We start from the raw sequence: 15,360 nt of genomic DNA on the forward strand, positions 1-15,360 counted from the left end.
TACAATTTGGGTTTTATGAAATAGCCACTCTGCAGCTCTTCCCTCCCACCCCACCCCGCTTTCCCCTTGCTTGCTTTCTGAGAGAAATTTCATGGATAAAATCATATGACAGTTATACTGGAGTGTTGCAGAGAAGCGTGTCAGTTTGGGTTATAAATCCCATTTCCCACCCCTACCTCTCTAATATGAGCAAAAGAAAAAACTCAATTTAGGCTGGGTCGTAGCCTTTCTTCTCTTAATGTCACAAGGCCCCACAACCACTCCGACTGTCAGTCTGCAATGAAACATGCACACCCCGCCAACAACTGTTTCTTTTGACAGAGGCGGCCCTACCGTGAGGTGATGTGAAGCAGCAGCTGGGTTAGGCAAGAGATTTGGGGGACCCATGAAGGTGGTGGGGTGGGAGGCAAACAGATCAGGTATGGAGCACCGTTCGCCAGGAAGCTGTCCTCCCCCAGCAGTGGTGTAGCGTGGGTTGCCAGTGCCCGGAGCCACACAGAGCAGGAGGGAGGGAAACGGACAGAGAACGCATGCGCATTCAGCTGCCTAATGGTGTCCACATCATCCAGGAGATCGCAGCTGCAGAGTTAAGGAAAGAAGTGTCATTCCATTGTCTGGAGAAGTCACTTTCTGGTTCGCATGGAGAAGCTGTTTTCAAGAGAGCCCAGCAACGGAAGCCCACAGCTGCACTGAGGCAGCACTGGGTGTTGACATTCCATGCCCCTAACAATTTTGCACCCGGGGCAACTGCCCCTGTGGCCCCCCGATGCTACGCCACTGTCCCCCAGCACCCTTAAAATGGGCCAGTCCTTTGCTCTTAGATGGCTTCCATTCAGTTCAGTAGCAGCTTAGGCAGAGATCTTCTCGGTTCGTTACAACCCTTGTTAATTGGTGGAAGGCAGGGGAAATTTAGTTCGATTTGCAAACCTTACCTAGTGCCTAGTTCCCAGTACAATAGCACAAACTGAAATGCTGCTAATTCAATCACTGAATCATATGGGGGTAGTGTGTACTGAATTACTCTGGCTATGGTTTGTTTGTTTATTTGTTTATTTGTTTATTTATTTATTTTATTTCACTTTGTTTATTTGCATCCTGCTGTCTTCCCAGACCGGGACTCAGTGCAGCTTACAGATATAATAGAACAAGCTCGAAACGTAGAAAGGATAAGTCATTTAAAAGCAGCTAAACACTAATTAAACTGAACATAATAAAAAGAGCTAGTAAAAATACATATAATAACAAGACAGAACATCACAACACTAGCCTTTTCCAATCAGTTCCTATAAAGGCCTGTTGGAACAATACTGGTGAAATTTAGGCAGTTTCTACGACTGTAGGGTTTACATGAGGATCACCGAATTATGACTAGAAACTCTAGCAGCAGTATAATGCTGTACGTATGGATGACCCCGTGGACATGATCCCACGCCTTGACTGCAATCCCATTTTCCTGGGAGTAAGCCCCATTGAACTCAATGAGGCTAACTTCTGAGTAGACATGCCTAGAATTCACCAGAACTTTCTAGGTTCCTAATATCCTTCTGAATTTTGCCATATTTCTCTATGTTTACCATTAGAATGGAGAGAATTCTGGGACTGAAGGAGAAGGCAAAGAACTTACAGTCCTCCAGACATAGCTGAACTCCATTTCCCATCATCCCAAGCCAGCATGGGCAGTGGTCCAAGATGATGGGAGTTGGAGGCCAACAGCATCTGATGAGACACAAGTATTCCACTCCTGGAATAGAGTTCAGCAGAGTTCAGGATACAAAACCTAGGCCTTTTGAACCCAAGTGGTACTGTACATCTCACCGCCATTTTCCAGCCTTTTGATTTTTTTTTTTTTGGTTTCTTGTATAATTTATATTAGCAGATGCTTCTAGTAGCCGAGACAGCTGTGCCTAATTTTATGCCCTGTCCCAATTTTTGAGTCCTTCCTTATTCATTAATTCATTCACTTACGTTTTTAGTGCTGAAGTTAATACTTCAAAAAGAGCAAATCTTGGGTGCAGATGCTGAACATTGGCCCACCTCTCACACGTACCTTCAGCATAAGGCTTCATCATTTTTAATTTGTATATGTGGATCTGATTATACCAAATCCACATGTTCACAAATCATCACCAGTAACATCCTCATTTCAACAGGTATGTAGTCCCCCTCTAACCATGAACCTGAACTATCCCAGTAGGTTTACAGTCCCACAGACTCATTTCATGAGCCAGTGTGGTGTAGTGGTTAAGAGCGGTAGACTCGTAATCTGGTGAACCGGGTTCTATTCCCCGCTTCTCCACATGCAGCTGCTGGGAGACCTTGGGCCAGTCACACTTCTCTGAAGTCTCTCAGCCCCACTCACCTCACAGAGTGTTTGTTGTGGGGGAGGAAGGGAAAGGAGAATGTTAGCCGCTTTGAGACTCCTTAAAGGGAGTGAAAGGCGGGATATCAAATCCAAACTCTTCTTCTTCTTCTTCTTCTTCATGGTTGCCAGCCACCATTTTTCCTCCCGATTTCAGAAAACATAGCAGCACATAAGAGAGGTGAACAGCTGGCTGTGCATAAATTTGTTATTGCTCCAAAATACAGTGGTGCCCCGCAAGACGAACGCCTCGCAAGACGGAAAACCCGCTAGATGAAAGCGTTTTCTGTTTTGGAGGCGCTTCGCAAAACGAATTTCCCTATGGGCTTGCTTCGCAAGACGAAATGTCTTGCGAGTTCCTGCGGGTTCCCCCCCTTTTCCCCCTTTTCCTAGGCGCTAAGCCGCTTATCAGCTGATCCGCTAAAAGCCACTAAACCGCTAATAGCGCTAATCCGCTAAGCTGTCAATGGACTTGCTTCACAAGACGAAAAAACCGCTATACGAAGAGCCTCACGGAACGGATTAATTTCGTCTTGCGAGGCACCACTGTACCAAAACAAAAACACCAAATCCCGGGCCAAAAGTGCCCGCAATCATTACAAAATGAGAGAGCGTATGTACCGTAGAAGGTTAGGAGTCACAATTCTCGCAAAGCATGATTTATAGGGACATTGAGAATTTTTTAAAAAATGAAATAGAAAATATTAAGGATTCAAACAAAGGGGTCTGTTGTGGCCTCAGCCTAGCACTTCTTAGAGAAGACAGTGACTCAAGCTGTAGCTTTCGTGATTGTTCGTAATGGATGAAAATGTAGCAGAGCCTTTCAAACCACAGTGTTTTGTACCGAATTATTGTGACAGTGTATTAGACTTGTCAGGTTCCTTCCCAAACTAAAACCAGCTGTATTCCACCTATAGAGGGGAGGGAGGGACTTTTGGCCCAGTGCATACCGCAATCTTCAGCGGCGACCGCAAAACCACAAGAGCATTTGTATGATCCTAGATCTGAGACAGTGCTGAAGTCACGACACAAACCAAACATTGTAAAGAGCAAAGGGAGTCCATAAAAGCTGTTCTGAAATGGGAGCTGGAGAGAAACCAGAAAGTAAAAAATTATATGCCGTAGATAAGGTATGTTGTGTCTGAAACAGGCTGTTGGGCAGCGAGAAAAGGGGTATTTCAGGATTGACCCAAGCTAAGCTGAATATCTGGAGCTGAAATGGCAATTAAGTTATAATTTATATGTACAGTAATGTGTCAGGCACTCTGCGAGAAGCATGGCTCGTATGACTGGGCTATTAGCATAATGTTCCTTTAGAGCTGTGTCGGTGACAGAAACAAGGGTCCATACTTAAGCTTCATTAAATATATTGGGTCAGACTGGGTAACAATCAAACAGGCTTGGGAGAAGTTACTGTGAATAATATGCCCATCAAAACAGGATGGCAGCTCCCCATGATTTACCGTATTTTTTGCCCTATAAGACGCACTTTTTCCCCTCCAAAAATGAAGGGGAAATGTGTGTGCGTCCTATGGGGTGAATGCAGGCTCCTTGGCTTCAGCGATAGCAACGCAAAGCCTGCGCTCCGGAGGCTTTGCGTTGCTTCCGCTGAAGCCAGGAGAGTCTGCTCTTTGAGGCTGGCGGTGGGGGAAAGCAGCGCTTCCCCCATCGCCAGCCCCAGAGGATGGGGGGCAGCGGGGAGGCGCGCGACGCCTTCCCGCTACTCTCCAACCTGGCTTTGAGGCTGGCGGTGGGGGAAAGCAGCGCTGTCCACTGCTCCCAGAGCTGCGGGGGGGGGGATCATATTTTTTCCCTTGATTTCCCCCCCTGAAACCTAGGTGCGTCCTATGGGCTGGTGCGTCCTATAGGGCGAAAAATACGGTATCTCTCAGACACACACACATATTATTAATCACCAAACCAAATGCTTGCTCAGCACTGGGCCAGTTCATTCACACAGCTGCTGTCTTGAAAAAAAGCAGCCCACTATGGAGTTGTAGGGATACCCATTCCCTCTGGCCACTCCCAACTGGTCTTCTGGACTTCACATATCCCAATACGTGCTCTGATTTTGGCTCCAAGTGGTTAGGAAATCCAGAAAGGTTGAGCAGCTACCAAGAATCTCTCCTTGGTTTCTTCCCTTTGGTGTTGCAATTTGGTGGTGTTCCCATGATGCTGATACACAGATAGTACCGTTTGCAAGACAGTCTTACTCGTTCTTGAGTTAGAACTTTGTAGGGGAGGTGATCTGTCTTCTTGTTTGGCGATCACTCGTAGACGAGTAAGATTGTCTTCCATAAACACGATCTTACCAGTGAGTCCGTAAGTGACTGTGGAGGCCAATTCTGGATCCACACGTCCTTCCACAGTGGAGAGATAGGTTTCCAGGCAGGAGTTGATCACGGTGAGGGTTTGCCAAGCGTGCCTTCCTCTTAGCACGCTTCTCTCTTTTGTCCTGAGTTTGAGCGTCTTCAAAGCCCATGACACCTTTGGTCAAGGCTGTTTATGGGTGCCAGAAGCTACCAGTTTCCAGAACAGTGTCTGATCTTTTGTTTTTGCCGCACTAATTAATTCTAGCCAGCATTTTCTGGTATAGGCATTCTTTTGGTGGAGTATTAGGTATTTATACTCTTTTTTTAGGGCATGGACAGCAAGATAGGCTTGGTGTCTGACAGAATTTTTGGCTGTCAGGGCAGCTTTGTAAGCATTTTGCAGGGCTTTCTTTGCCTCAAAGCAGCTGTAATCAAACCAGGGTTTATTTGATGTTTTTGGTTTAGTTGGCCGTTTTTCTGTGGTATTAAAAAGATAGGGTTTCAATTGTTGGCGCAGGCTCTCATACACGGCTCCATGGGTTATTCCATGGGTGATTCTGAGACAGTTTATTGTTTCACATTGTTTCTAAATTTAGTGTTGTATATTGTTTTATTATCTGCTTTAACCATATTTGCACAGCAGTTTTTAACGTTGTGAGTGTCCTCTATTTAAGAGGCTTCTACTCTGCAGCCCCTTATAGTTGTTTTATCTGCGAGTCTTTTAGTTCTTATGCTCTTACAGCTGTTTTAACTGCGTGTCTTTGTTGGTTTTTAGCTCTTATCTGTTTTAATTATTAGTTTTTTTATCTATCCATTATCTGTGTTTAATCTTGTATTTTATTCGGATGTTTTATGCCTGTTTCCTTGTCCTCATTTGCCCTAACAATTATCGGTCAAAAATCCCAACTGCTATTTTATCTATATGCTTTTCTTAATCCTGGTCTGTGACCGTAATAAAGTTCATTCAAGGCTGTTCTCCAGTTGGAGCGCTCGCAGGCCAGTGTTTCCCAATTCTTGGTGTTTATACTACATTTTTTATTTACATTTACATTTTGATCTGTAAGGGATATAGGGCCAGGTATCTGAGGCTTTAAAAGGCATAACCTCACACAGTGTGGTTTTTTTCTGGTGTTATGCACCAGTATGCAGTACCAACACCTTCCTCCTCCCCCCCCCCCAAAAAAAAATCAGAGCCTTGTGCTTCCTTCCTAAAACCCAGGAAGCTAATGTTCTGGCAAGCTATGAGAACCCTCCCTTACTGGAACCTTTTTTTCGAGGGGGGGGGGAAAGCACTGACCTATATACTATGTTCAGGCAGTGAAATATTTTGTTGGTTTGTTCCCACTTTGGGAGGGAAAGCAAAATAGAAAGGGAACACAATGCTTAACCCTTTCCCTCACCCCACTGTTTTCCCACTAGAGTTCAACCCTCAAATACATTGATCCCCCTCCATGGGTTCCAAATGTACTTTCTCCCTTATGAGACCCCTTCTGGAACCTCATAAGGAGAGGAAAGATTTTCAGGGGGGGAAAGCACATCTTTTCTCTACCCCTCCCTTCTCCACTTCTACCCCCCCCCCACCCCCCACCCCCCAAAAAATGTGACTTGGCACCTAACAAAATTGATAGTCCATATTTTGCTTCCTTCTGACAATTAGTTCTATCCCTGCAAAGCATGCTTCTAGGTCTGTGTGTTCTACCATAGTAGCAGCCTATGAGCACTTTTCAAAGACAGCACAAGGTAGAGCAGGGGTAAGGCACTTGTGGCCCTCCATATATTGTTGGACTACAACTCCCATAAACATTAGCCAGCAGAGCCAATGGTTGGGGGTGATGGGAGTTGTAGTCTAACAGCAGCTCAGAAGCCATGGGTTCCCTTTCCCTGATGCAGAGGACATAAGAAGTATAGTCCACAGAAGTCTAGTGTCCAGATCAGGGGAAGTAATAGTACCACTCTATTCTGCCTTGGTCAGACCACACCTGGAATACTGTGTCCAATTCTGGGCACCACAATTTAGGAAGGATGTTGACAAGCTTGGAATGTGTGCAGAGGAAAGCAACCAAGATGATCAAAGGTCTGGAAACCGAGCCTTATGAGGAATGGTCGAAGGAGCTGAAAAAGAGGAGATTGAGAGGAGATATCATAGCCATCTTCAAATATTTAAGGGCTGCGCATGAAAGATGGATCAGGCTTATTTTCTCCTGCTCTAGAGGGTAGGACTCGAACCAGTGGCCTCAAGTTAAAAGAAAGGAGATTCCAACTAAACGTACAGAAAAACCTTCTGACAGGAAGAGCTGTTTGACCGTGGAACGGTCTCCCTCAGAAGGTGGTGGACTAGCTGAGATTTGATTAGAAGACCCTTGGGGTCCCTTCCAGCCCTATGATTCTATGAGTAACAACAACAATAATTTTATTATTTATACCCACCCATCTGACTGGGTTGCCCTAGCCACACTGGGCATGGCTGTAGTAAAGAATCAGGAATGTTAGAGAATCAGGAATTGTTCTTGCCGAGTCCCAGCAAGAAAGAAAAGCTGTACCTTTCTTGCCAGAAGAAGTTGGCAAAAATCGCCCTCTGTCAGAAAATTGATGGCTGAGGCACAGCAATAATTCTGGGAGTACAAGAAGACTATTCATCTCAGAGATCAGGGGAGGCTGAACCACATCAATGACAGATTTCCTTACCCCCTTTAAAGCTATAGGAACTGCCAGTCATCATTACACTTCTCTTGTAATTAACAATGAGGTATCTATTTAAACTTGTCATACATAAACCCAATGTTGTTTTAATATATATATATCTGCACCATCTTCTTCACATAGCAAATCGATGAAATCTGGCGTGAAATGAGATGGATCAATGAAGCACTACAATACGCACGGTACAGACAGCCGCCTGCCGGCTTGCCGGTAGCAAAGATTGTGGATCTGTCAGAAGAACCCATCCAAAAGAAGATAAGTTCAACATCGTCTCACCTCGATTGTCTTCCATCCCCGCCACCCTCGCCAGAGATGGAGACCCACCAGAGAAAAGTCTTGAGCGGTAAGGGAAAAGCTTTTTTTACTCCCCTTCGGTCTAGGCAAGAACAGGGCACAATTCTCCATCACTTCTGACTCAGAAGCATGTGGGCATCGTAGGTTATGACTTAGGAACCATAAGGTTGCCTGTGTTTATATTTACCTCTCTCGCCCTGACCTAGCCACTGTGATCCACGCGACGGTCACCTCCAGATTGGATTATTGTAACTCGCTCTACGTGGGGCTGCCCTTGAGACTGACCCAGAAACTCCAGCGGGTGCAGAATGCTGCGGCGAGACTCCTTACAGGGTCCTCGCCACGGGATCACATTCACCCGGTGCTATACCAGCTGCACTGGCCCCCGCTGGAGTACAGGATCAGGTTTAAGGTGCTGGTTTAAACCTTTAAAGCCCTATACGGCCTAGGACTCTCGTACTTATGGGACCGCCTCTCCTGGTATGTCCCACGGAGGACCTTACGGTCTTCAAACAAAAACACCTTGGAGGTCCCGGGCCACAGAGAGGTTAGGCTGGCTTCAACCAGAGCCAGGGCTTTTTCGGCTGTGGCTCTGATCTGGTGGAACGCTCTGTCACAAGAGACTAGGGCCCTGCGGGACTTGACATCTTTCCGCAGGGCCTGCAAGGCAGAGCTGTTCCACCAGGCCTTTGGCCAAGGCACAGCCTGACCCCCTCCTTTGGTAATTCTTCAGAGAACTCTAGCCCAATGGTTGCCATCAATTTGATTTGAACTGATTTTATAATGAATTGATTTTAGAATGCTGTATTATTTTACTGTTATTAGCTGCTCTGAGCCCGGCTTTGGCTGGGGAGGGCAGGATATAAATAAAATTATTATTATTATTATTATTATTATTATTATTATTATTATTATTTGCCACAGGCAAATGGCTAAAAGCAGAGTGAGGAAGCCTGCTTTTAGACATTTGCAAACACAGCGATAGAATACTGAGATCCAATCCACACACCTGTCATGTAGATCACGCACCAACACCAGCCATAGCTGTACCATTTTTTTAGGGTCCCTCACACAAATGCTGCTCGTTACACAATGAGATTGTCCATTCCATGTGGGGGAATGAGGAAACTGATGGGCACTTTTCACATGGTGACGTCTGCTAAATGATACAGGTCGGGAGTGCAAAACTTGCCACAGAGATGTCAAGATGCCTGTGGAGATGGCTAAGTAATCTCAGGGCCAACTATTGACTTCCAGCTCGGTGTTGGCCTTCTTCATCCTCGAAGTAGAATTCTGCTTTGTCTCCTAGTATGTTGCAGCTCAGAGCTTAAGGTTCATGGAGAAATTAAAAAATAAATATCAATGGGAGTGAGGGTTGTGGGTTCATTTTCCTTCCAGCCTTTGACACCTCTCCTGTCTTCACATCGCCTCTCTGCTCCTCTGGCCTTCTCTTGCAGTTTGGACAGATGACTTCTCTGCATAGCTGTCAACGTTTCCCTTTTTTAAAAGGGAAATTCCCTTATTCCGAATAGGATTCCTTGCAAGAAAAGGGAAAAGTTGACAGCTATGCTTCTCTGCAGCATGGGTCTAGTGATTTAGTTTAGCTGGCATTCTTCAGTTGCACTCAGATGGTTTGTGCAAGGGAACAACATCTTTACAAAAATCAAATTAAGCAAGGCTGCTAACATCAGGTGGTTATCATTGAACTAAAGAGTTTGGTACATTATCTAATGCTACAAAGAAAAGAGAGATTTTTGGCTAATTGGAAGAGCAGGCAGCAGGCAGCCGAGCTCAGAGTAATGAAGAAGAAGAAAAGGATCCCAGAACACAAATGGTTATAAAGAGATGAGCCTCAGGAACAACAAGGCCAGAACTAAGAAGGAACCTTTGTACCTGTGCTCTGCTGCCTCTTGTGGTTATCTAGTCAGAACTACAGACTTCCCACATCAATGATGTTCTCTCAGGCTCCAAGATGACTCCATCAGCCTATGTCAGGCATCCCCAAACTCGTCCCTCCAGCTGTTTTGGGACTACAACTCCCATCATCCCTAGCTAACAGGACCGGTGGTCAAGGATGATGGGAATTGTAGTCCCAAAATAGCTGGTGGGCTGAGTTTGGGAATGCCTGGCCTAGGTGGTCCATTGGTGTCTGCTGTCCTGAATGGATGAATTTGTCCCTTTCAGTTTCTTTTCAGGGACAAGCTGCCTAACTTATGCCCTGCTAGTTTCAATGGGTCTACTCTAAACAAGTCAAAAACTGGATATTAGCCGTTGTGAATACACCATTTTAGCTCATACCGTATTGGCCCAAATATAAGCCACACCAGCCTTGTCAGCAGCCTTTTCCCTTCCTCGCTCTCTCCTTTCTGGCCTTGGGGGAGAGGGTGGGGAATTACGCACAGGGTGGCCGCCGCTTCCCCACGCTCCTGGCTGCATACCGTATGGTCACTAATATAAGCCACACTTTAACTTTTCATGGTCGGAATTTAGGGAAAAAGTGAAGCTTCTATTCAGGCCAATACAGTAATTTGAATTTCAAGTGCTTTAGACTTGTTGGCAGCTAAGTCAACCTAGATAGCTCCACTCCTGAAGGCTGTCTCTGTAGGCTATACTTAAGGAAAGATAGAAAGTTAAGAGCCCACCTTAGTAATCATCGTCTTATCAATATACTCCTAATCACCCTTTTACCTTAAAAGTTAAGGATTACCCAAGATAATGCCTTGGCAACCAAATATGGAACATAAGGAGAGACTTGCCCAGACTTGTTCCAGCAGGAAGCAACATATCCGAGGTGAGTTTGGAGACAGCAGAAAGGAAAGCTAATTAATTGGCTTACCCCTTTGAAGTTGCGTTGTCAAGAATCTGCAGCAAGGGTAGCCAACATGGTGCCCTCAAAATGGACTACAACACCCATCAGCTGCAGCCAGTATGGGCAGTTGTCAAGAATTATGGGAGTTGTAGTCCGAAACATTTGGAACCCCGTTGGCTATTCCTGCTGTAGTTTGTACAGGCTCAACTCCGTACTGTGCCAAATATTTCTCCATGACAAAAAGGAAGAAGAATCTTCAGAAATCCCTCCTCCACAGCAAACTGAATATGTCAGATAGCTGTGAATTTCCAACTTATGGGGAAAGAGAGGGTAACAATGTCGACATTCATGTAAAGAAAAGTTCATCTCTGATCTAAACTCTAGGGTCTGACGGTTCCACAAACAGTCCACAAGTTTCTTTGGGGAAGCCGTTCAAATACTTGAGGTGATTTATGCTGCAGCAAGCCTGGATTTGCCACAGAGTATACAAGGAACAAGAAGCTACAGCCAATCACATCTCCATGACAAAAAAAATATACCTGTATGGTACATGTATCTACAAGCATGTACTTACCCCATTCGCAGTGTACACTTTTAAGCGAATATTTCAAAAACTAAAGCACAGTCCTATGCTGCAGATACTCTTACAGGAGAGTTTTAGGATTTGGTCAAAGCCCATTACATTAGATATATACCATTGCTAGTGTCCCTACACCATTGTGACCTGAGGTTTTTTTCCAGTGGAATGCTACACTGGAATAGATCCCTACAGTTGATACAATTCCAGGATGCAGTGTCATGGACATAATGAGAGGGTGACAAAGGAAGGTCAGAATTACACCAAATCCAATGGTCCCACTATGAAATTAAATACTGCCTAATTTTTTTTTATTAAAATAGGATAGGTAGCACACCTCATCAAATTCTTAAGCACCTCCCCTTTTAGAGTTCATGAGGCGATATCGTGTGACACCACAGGAAATCCCATCCATGCATTGTTTCAAAAGGAATTAATTCCATTTAAATTGCATGATTATTATTTTTTGGAAAACCCAATTTGCAAGAGACTGATAAATGCAAAATCTGCAAAATCCAACCAACCCATAACTGCTGTTCACTAGGTGCTATCAACTTAGTTGCCTTAGTGTTCGTGGAAACTAGAGCATAGGATCTGTCTTAATACCAGTGCTTTTTTTCTCTAAAAAAAATATGTTTAGGGGTACTCTCATTTTCTTACTCATATTGAAATACTGCCCCTCAATGAAGCCAAACTTAGATTCACAAAATGTTTAGGGGTATGCTACCCCTGTGTACCCCCAGAAAAAAGCACTGCTGTAATAAAGCATATCAACTGTTTGTCAGCATAGTCATATTTCAAAGGAGAAATTATATGGACTTCTGTTCAGACTAGGTAAAGGTAAAGGTAAAGGACCCCTGGACGGTTAAGTCTAATCAAAGGCGACTATGGGGTTGCGGTGCTCATCTCACTTTCAGGCTGAGGGAGCCAGCATTTGTCCACAGACAGCTTTCCCAGTCATGTGGCTAACATAACTAAACCGCTTCTGGCAAAACAGAACACCATGATGGAAACCAGAGTGCATGGAAACACCGTTTACCTTCCAGCCACAGTAGTACCTATTTATCTACTTGCACTGGTATGCTTTTGAACTCCTAGGTTGGCAGGAACTGAGTCAGAGCAACAGGAGCTCAGCCCGTCATGGGGATTCAAACCGCTGACCTTCTGATCGGCAAGCCCAAGAGGCTCTGTGGTTTAGACCACAGTGCCACCCATGTCCCCCCTTGTTCACACTACAAGCATTATAGAAATAGCTAGTATCACTCCTGACAAATTTTGCCCTATTACTGCATCTAATGTATGTACAGTTGTACCTTGGTTTTCAAAAAGAATGTGTTCCGGAAGTCCGTTCGACTTCTGAAATGTTCAGAAACCAACGCGCAGCTTCCAATTGGCTGCAGGAGCATCCTGCAGCCAGTCGGAAGCCACGCTGGACGTTCGGCTGCTGAGGCAAAGTCCGCAAACCAGAACGCCTACTTCCGGGTTTGCGGCGTTCGAATTCCAAGTTGTTTGTGAACTAAGCTGTTCTGAAACCAAGGTACGACAGTATTGGGTGTACAGCCTGCCAGTGACTCATCCGTTGTCCTCCTCTTGTTTGCAGACTCCCAGCCGTACTCGGATGAAGAAGGCTGCTCGGAAGTATTCCTTCCAACCGACAGCGACTACGACTCCAGCGATGCTTTGAGCCCGAGGGAACTGGATTTGGTCTATTCGTCCTCGCAGGACATATCCCACCAGGCCGTGAGCTGCCTGAGTGGCAGCGCGCCGGACGTTCTCCAGATCCACGACATCAAGCCTTGCTTGACTCCCAAACAGAACTTGAGAGGGGGCGATACCTTGGAGGCTGACGTCGATCAGTCCAAAGAGCACCTGCAAAGCCTGTCGCTAGGGGGAGGGCTTTCCCCGAAATGCATGGAAAAGTCAGCCAGCTTGAGGCAACCCCTGAGCTTCTTGGGCAAGAAGAAGCACGGGAAGCATCAGCACTCCAGCTACTTCAGCCGGCACCATCGCTGGCTGCGGGTTCACAGTGAGAGCCAGTCCATCTCCCTCTCCGAAGGTCTGTATACTCCACATCTCACACGAGCTATGGAGTTCTCGCAAGAGCCTACCTCTGGCAGCGAGCAGATAAGCATCTCCATCGACTGTCCGCGCAGCACGTTCTTACCTCACGCTACGAGCCTCCCGGAAGAAGGGAAAGGCAAATACCAGGAACTGAGGCCGAGCATCCGCAGGATATATGTGGAGTCGTACGGCACCGGCGAGGATGGTAAATCCTGGGCGCTAGGCAGCCGGCCGGTGGAACATGAAGATTTGCACATTTCCACAGGCCAGCGAATGGTTCCAGAAGATCAGTCCAGTTCCAACACGGCTGAGGTATACAGCAGCGATCTTTAAGGCTGTGCAGTGGCTCTGTTCCCCCTCAGTACTGCCTTCAGGATGTGATCGCAATTATTGCAAATGGAGGAAGAGAGAGGTCTCGCTTCAAAGCAACCTTTGCATTCTCGTCTTTGCCAGATGCAGTTCAGATTTACCATGCATTTCTGAGGTGCAGCATGGAAAATGGGTTTGTCTCTTGGAAACATGCATGCCTGTGCAACCATCTTGAAAACAGGGAGGCTGACCCCAGATGGTTAAGGGTTTTTCTGTGCTTTTAATAGGGCAGGGAGAAAGGTTATCCAATGAGCTTTCTTTTCCCCATGTGCAAAAGGGGCTTTCGGGGAAATGAAAAACATTCATGTCCCAAGATAATGGGCTTTCGATTATACTCAGAGAAGAGCTGCTTAAATTAACGGGCCTAAGTTGGCCAGATCCATTAATTTCAATGGGTCTGCTTTGAATAGGGTTAATGTTGGATACAGCTCCATTTGCTGCCTGAGGAGGAACAGCAGCAATGTGAGCCAAACACACATTATTATTATTATTATTATTATTATTATTATTATTAACATTTATATACTGCCCTATACCCACAGAATAAAAAAAATCCTTCCAGTAGCACCTTAAAGACCAACTAAGTTAGTTCTAGGTATGAGCTTTCGTGTGCATGCACACTTCTTCAGATACACTGAAACAGAAGTCACCAGACCCTTCTATATAGTGAGAAGGTGGGGAGGGGTATTACTCAGAAGGGTGGTGGGATTGGGTGATTGGCAGATAGCTGTGATGAGCCTGTTGACGACTCTTAACGACTGCAATAGGTCTTACAGGAAAAAGCAAGGGGTGAGAAGGTGAAAAATGGCTTTGTCATGTATAATGAGATAAGAATCCAATGTCTTTGTTCAGACCAGGTCTCTCCATGGTTTTAAGTTTGGTAATAAGTTGCAATTCAGCAGCTTCTCTTTCGAGTCTATTTCTGAAATTCCTTTGTAATAGAACAGCTAATTTGAGATCTTGTATAGAATGTCCTGGGAGATTGAAGTGTTCTCCTACTGGTTTCTCTGTCTTGTGATTCCTGATGTCATCACAGGCTCATCACAGCTATCTGCCAATCACCCATTCCCACCAGCCTTCTGAGTAATACCCCTCCCCACCTTCTCACTATATAGAAGGGTCTGGTGACTTCTGTTTCAGTGTATCTGAAGAAGTGTGCATGCACACGAAAGCTCATACCTAGAACTAACTTAGTTGGTCTTTAAGGTGCTACTGGAAGGATTTTTTTTATTTTGTTTTGACTATGGCAGACCAACACGGCTACCTATCTGTAACTATACCCACAGGTCTCCATTTACTCCTCCATTTGCCCCACCACTTTCCCACAAGAAAACCCAGTATTTCACGCCAAATTGGAACAAACGGCAGTTGGGTTTTCTGCGGATCGCCGTTTATTCCTATTTATCGCTAAAGAGTGGGTTTTCCGGGGGGAGGGGGGGACAGCAGGGCAAAGACAAAACCACTCAGACATATGCACAGAAAGTGTGGGAGAAGCAGAAAACTCCTCAGGCCCGTGCTTTCCAGACATAGGAGAAATAGACAGGTGGATGAGCATGGTGTGTAATGTGCGAGGCCAGTCGATTTATTTTGGTACCTGAAACTGAAAAATCCAGAGCCTTTTCCCCTCCCTGGCATAACAATAAATTAAATGGCTAGCTCACCCAAAATCAGCTGCCTAAGACAGTCACTTCACTTGGCTTCATGGTAGTGTTCATCCTGCAAGAAAAAAAGGGGGAGTGAGAGCTCTCTCTTTTTGCCTTCTTTCCTACTTCTTGTGTACCCAGCCCCAATCAACTGCTGATTGGCTGCCATTTTTTGTTTCAAGGTTACTCACATAGCACCATCACATAGCAAATCAGATTTGGGCTGTGTGATGTCC

General features: G+C 45.4%; 1 protein-coding gene across 4 annotated transcripts in view; it reads left to right on the forward strand.

The window, feature by feature from the left end:
- The window catches only part of ANKFN1 (ankyrin repeat and fibronectin type III domain containing 1), a 218,257-nt gene extending 204,273 nt beyond the window's left edge, over positions 1-13,984 (forward strand). For 2 of the 4 annotated variants that reach the window (XM_079965373.1, XM_079965372.1), the window contains 3 exons: positions 7,495-7,714; positions 10,367-10,456; positions 12,652-13,941. In XM_079965373.1, the coding sequence (XP_079821499.1) occupies positions 7,495-7,714; positions 10,367-10,456; positions 12,652-13,445 (1,104 nt within the window). In that variant the 3' untranslated portion in view covers positions 13,446-13,941. Of the gene's footprint in view, positions 1-7,494; positions 7,715-10,366; positions 10,457-12,651 lie in introns of all 4 variants that reach the window. The other 2 variants (XM_079965374.1, XM_079965375.1) reach the window with 2 other exon arrangements.
- Positions 13,985-15,360: the final 1,376 nt, after the last annotated feature.

Source organism: Podarcis cretensis (genome assembly GCF_951804945.1).
Source record: "Podarcis cretensis genome assembly, chromosome: 2".
Lineage (NCBI taxonomy): Eukaryota > Metazoa > Chordata > Lepidosauria > Squamata > Lacertidae > Podarcis > Podarcis cretensis.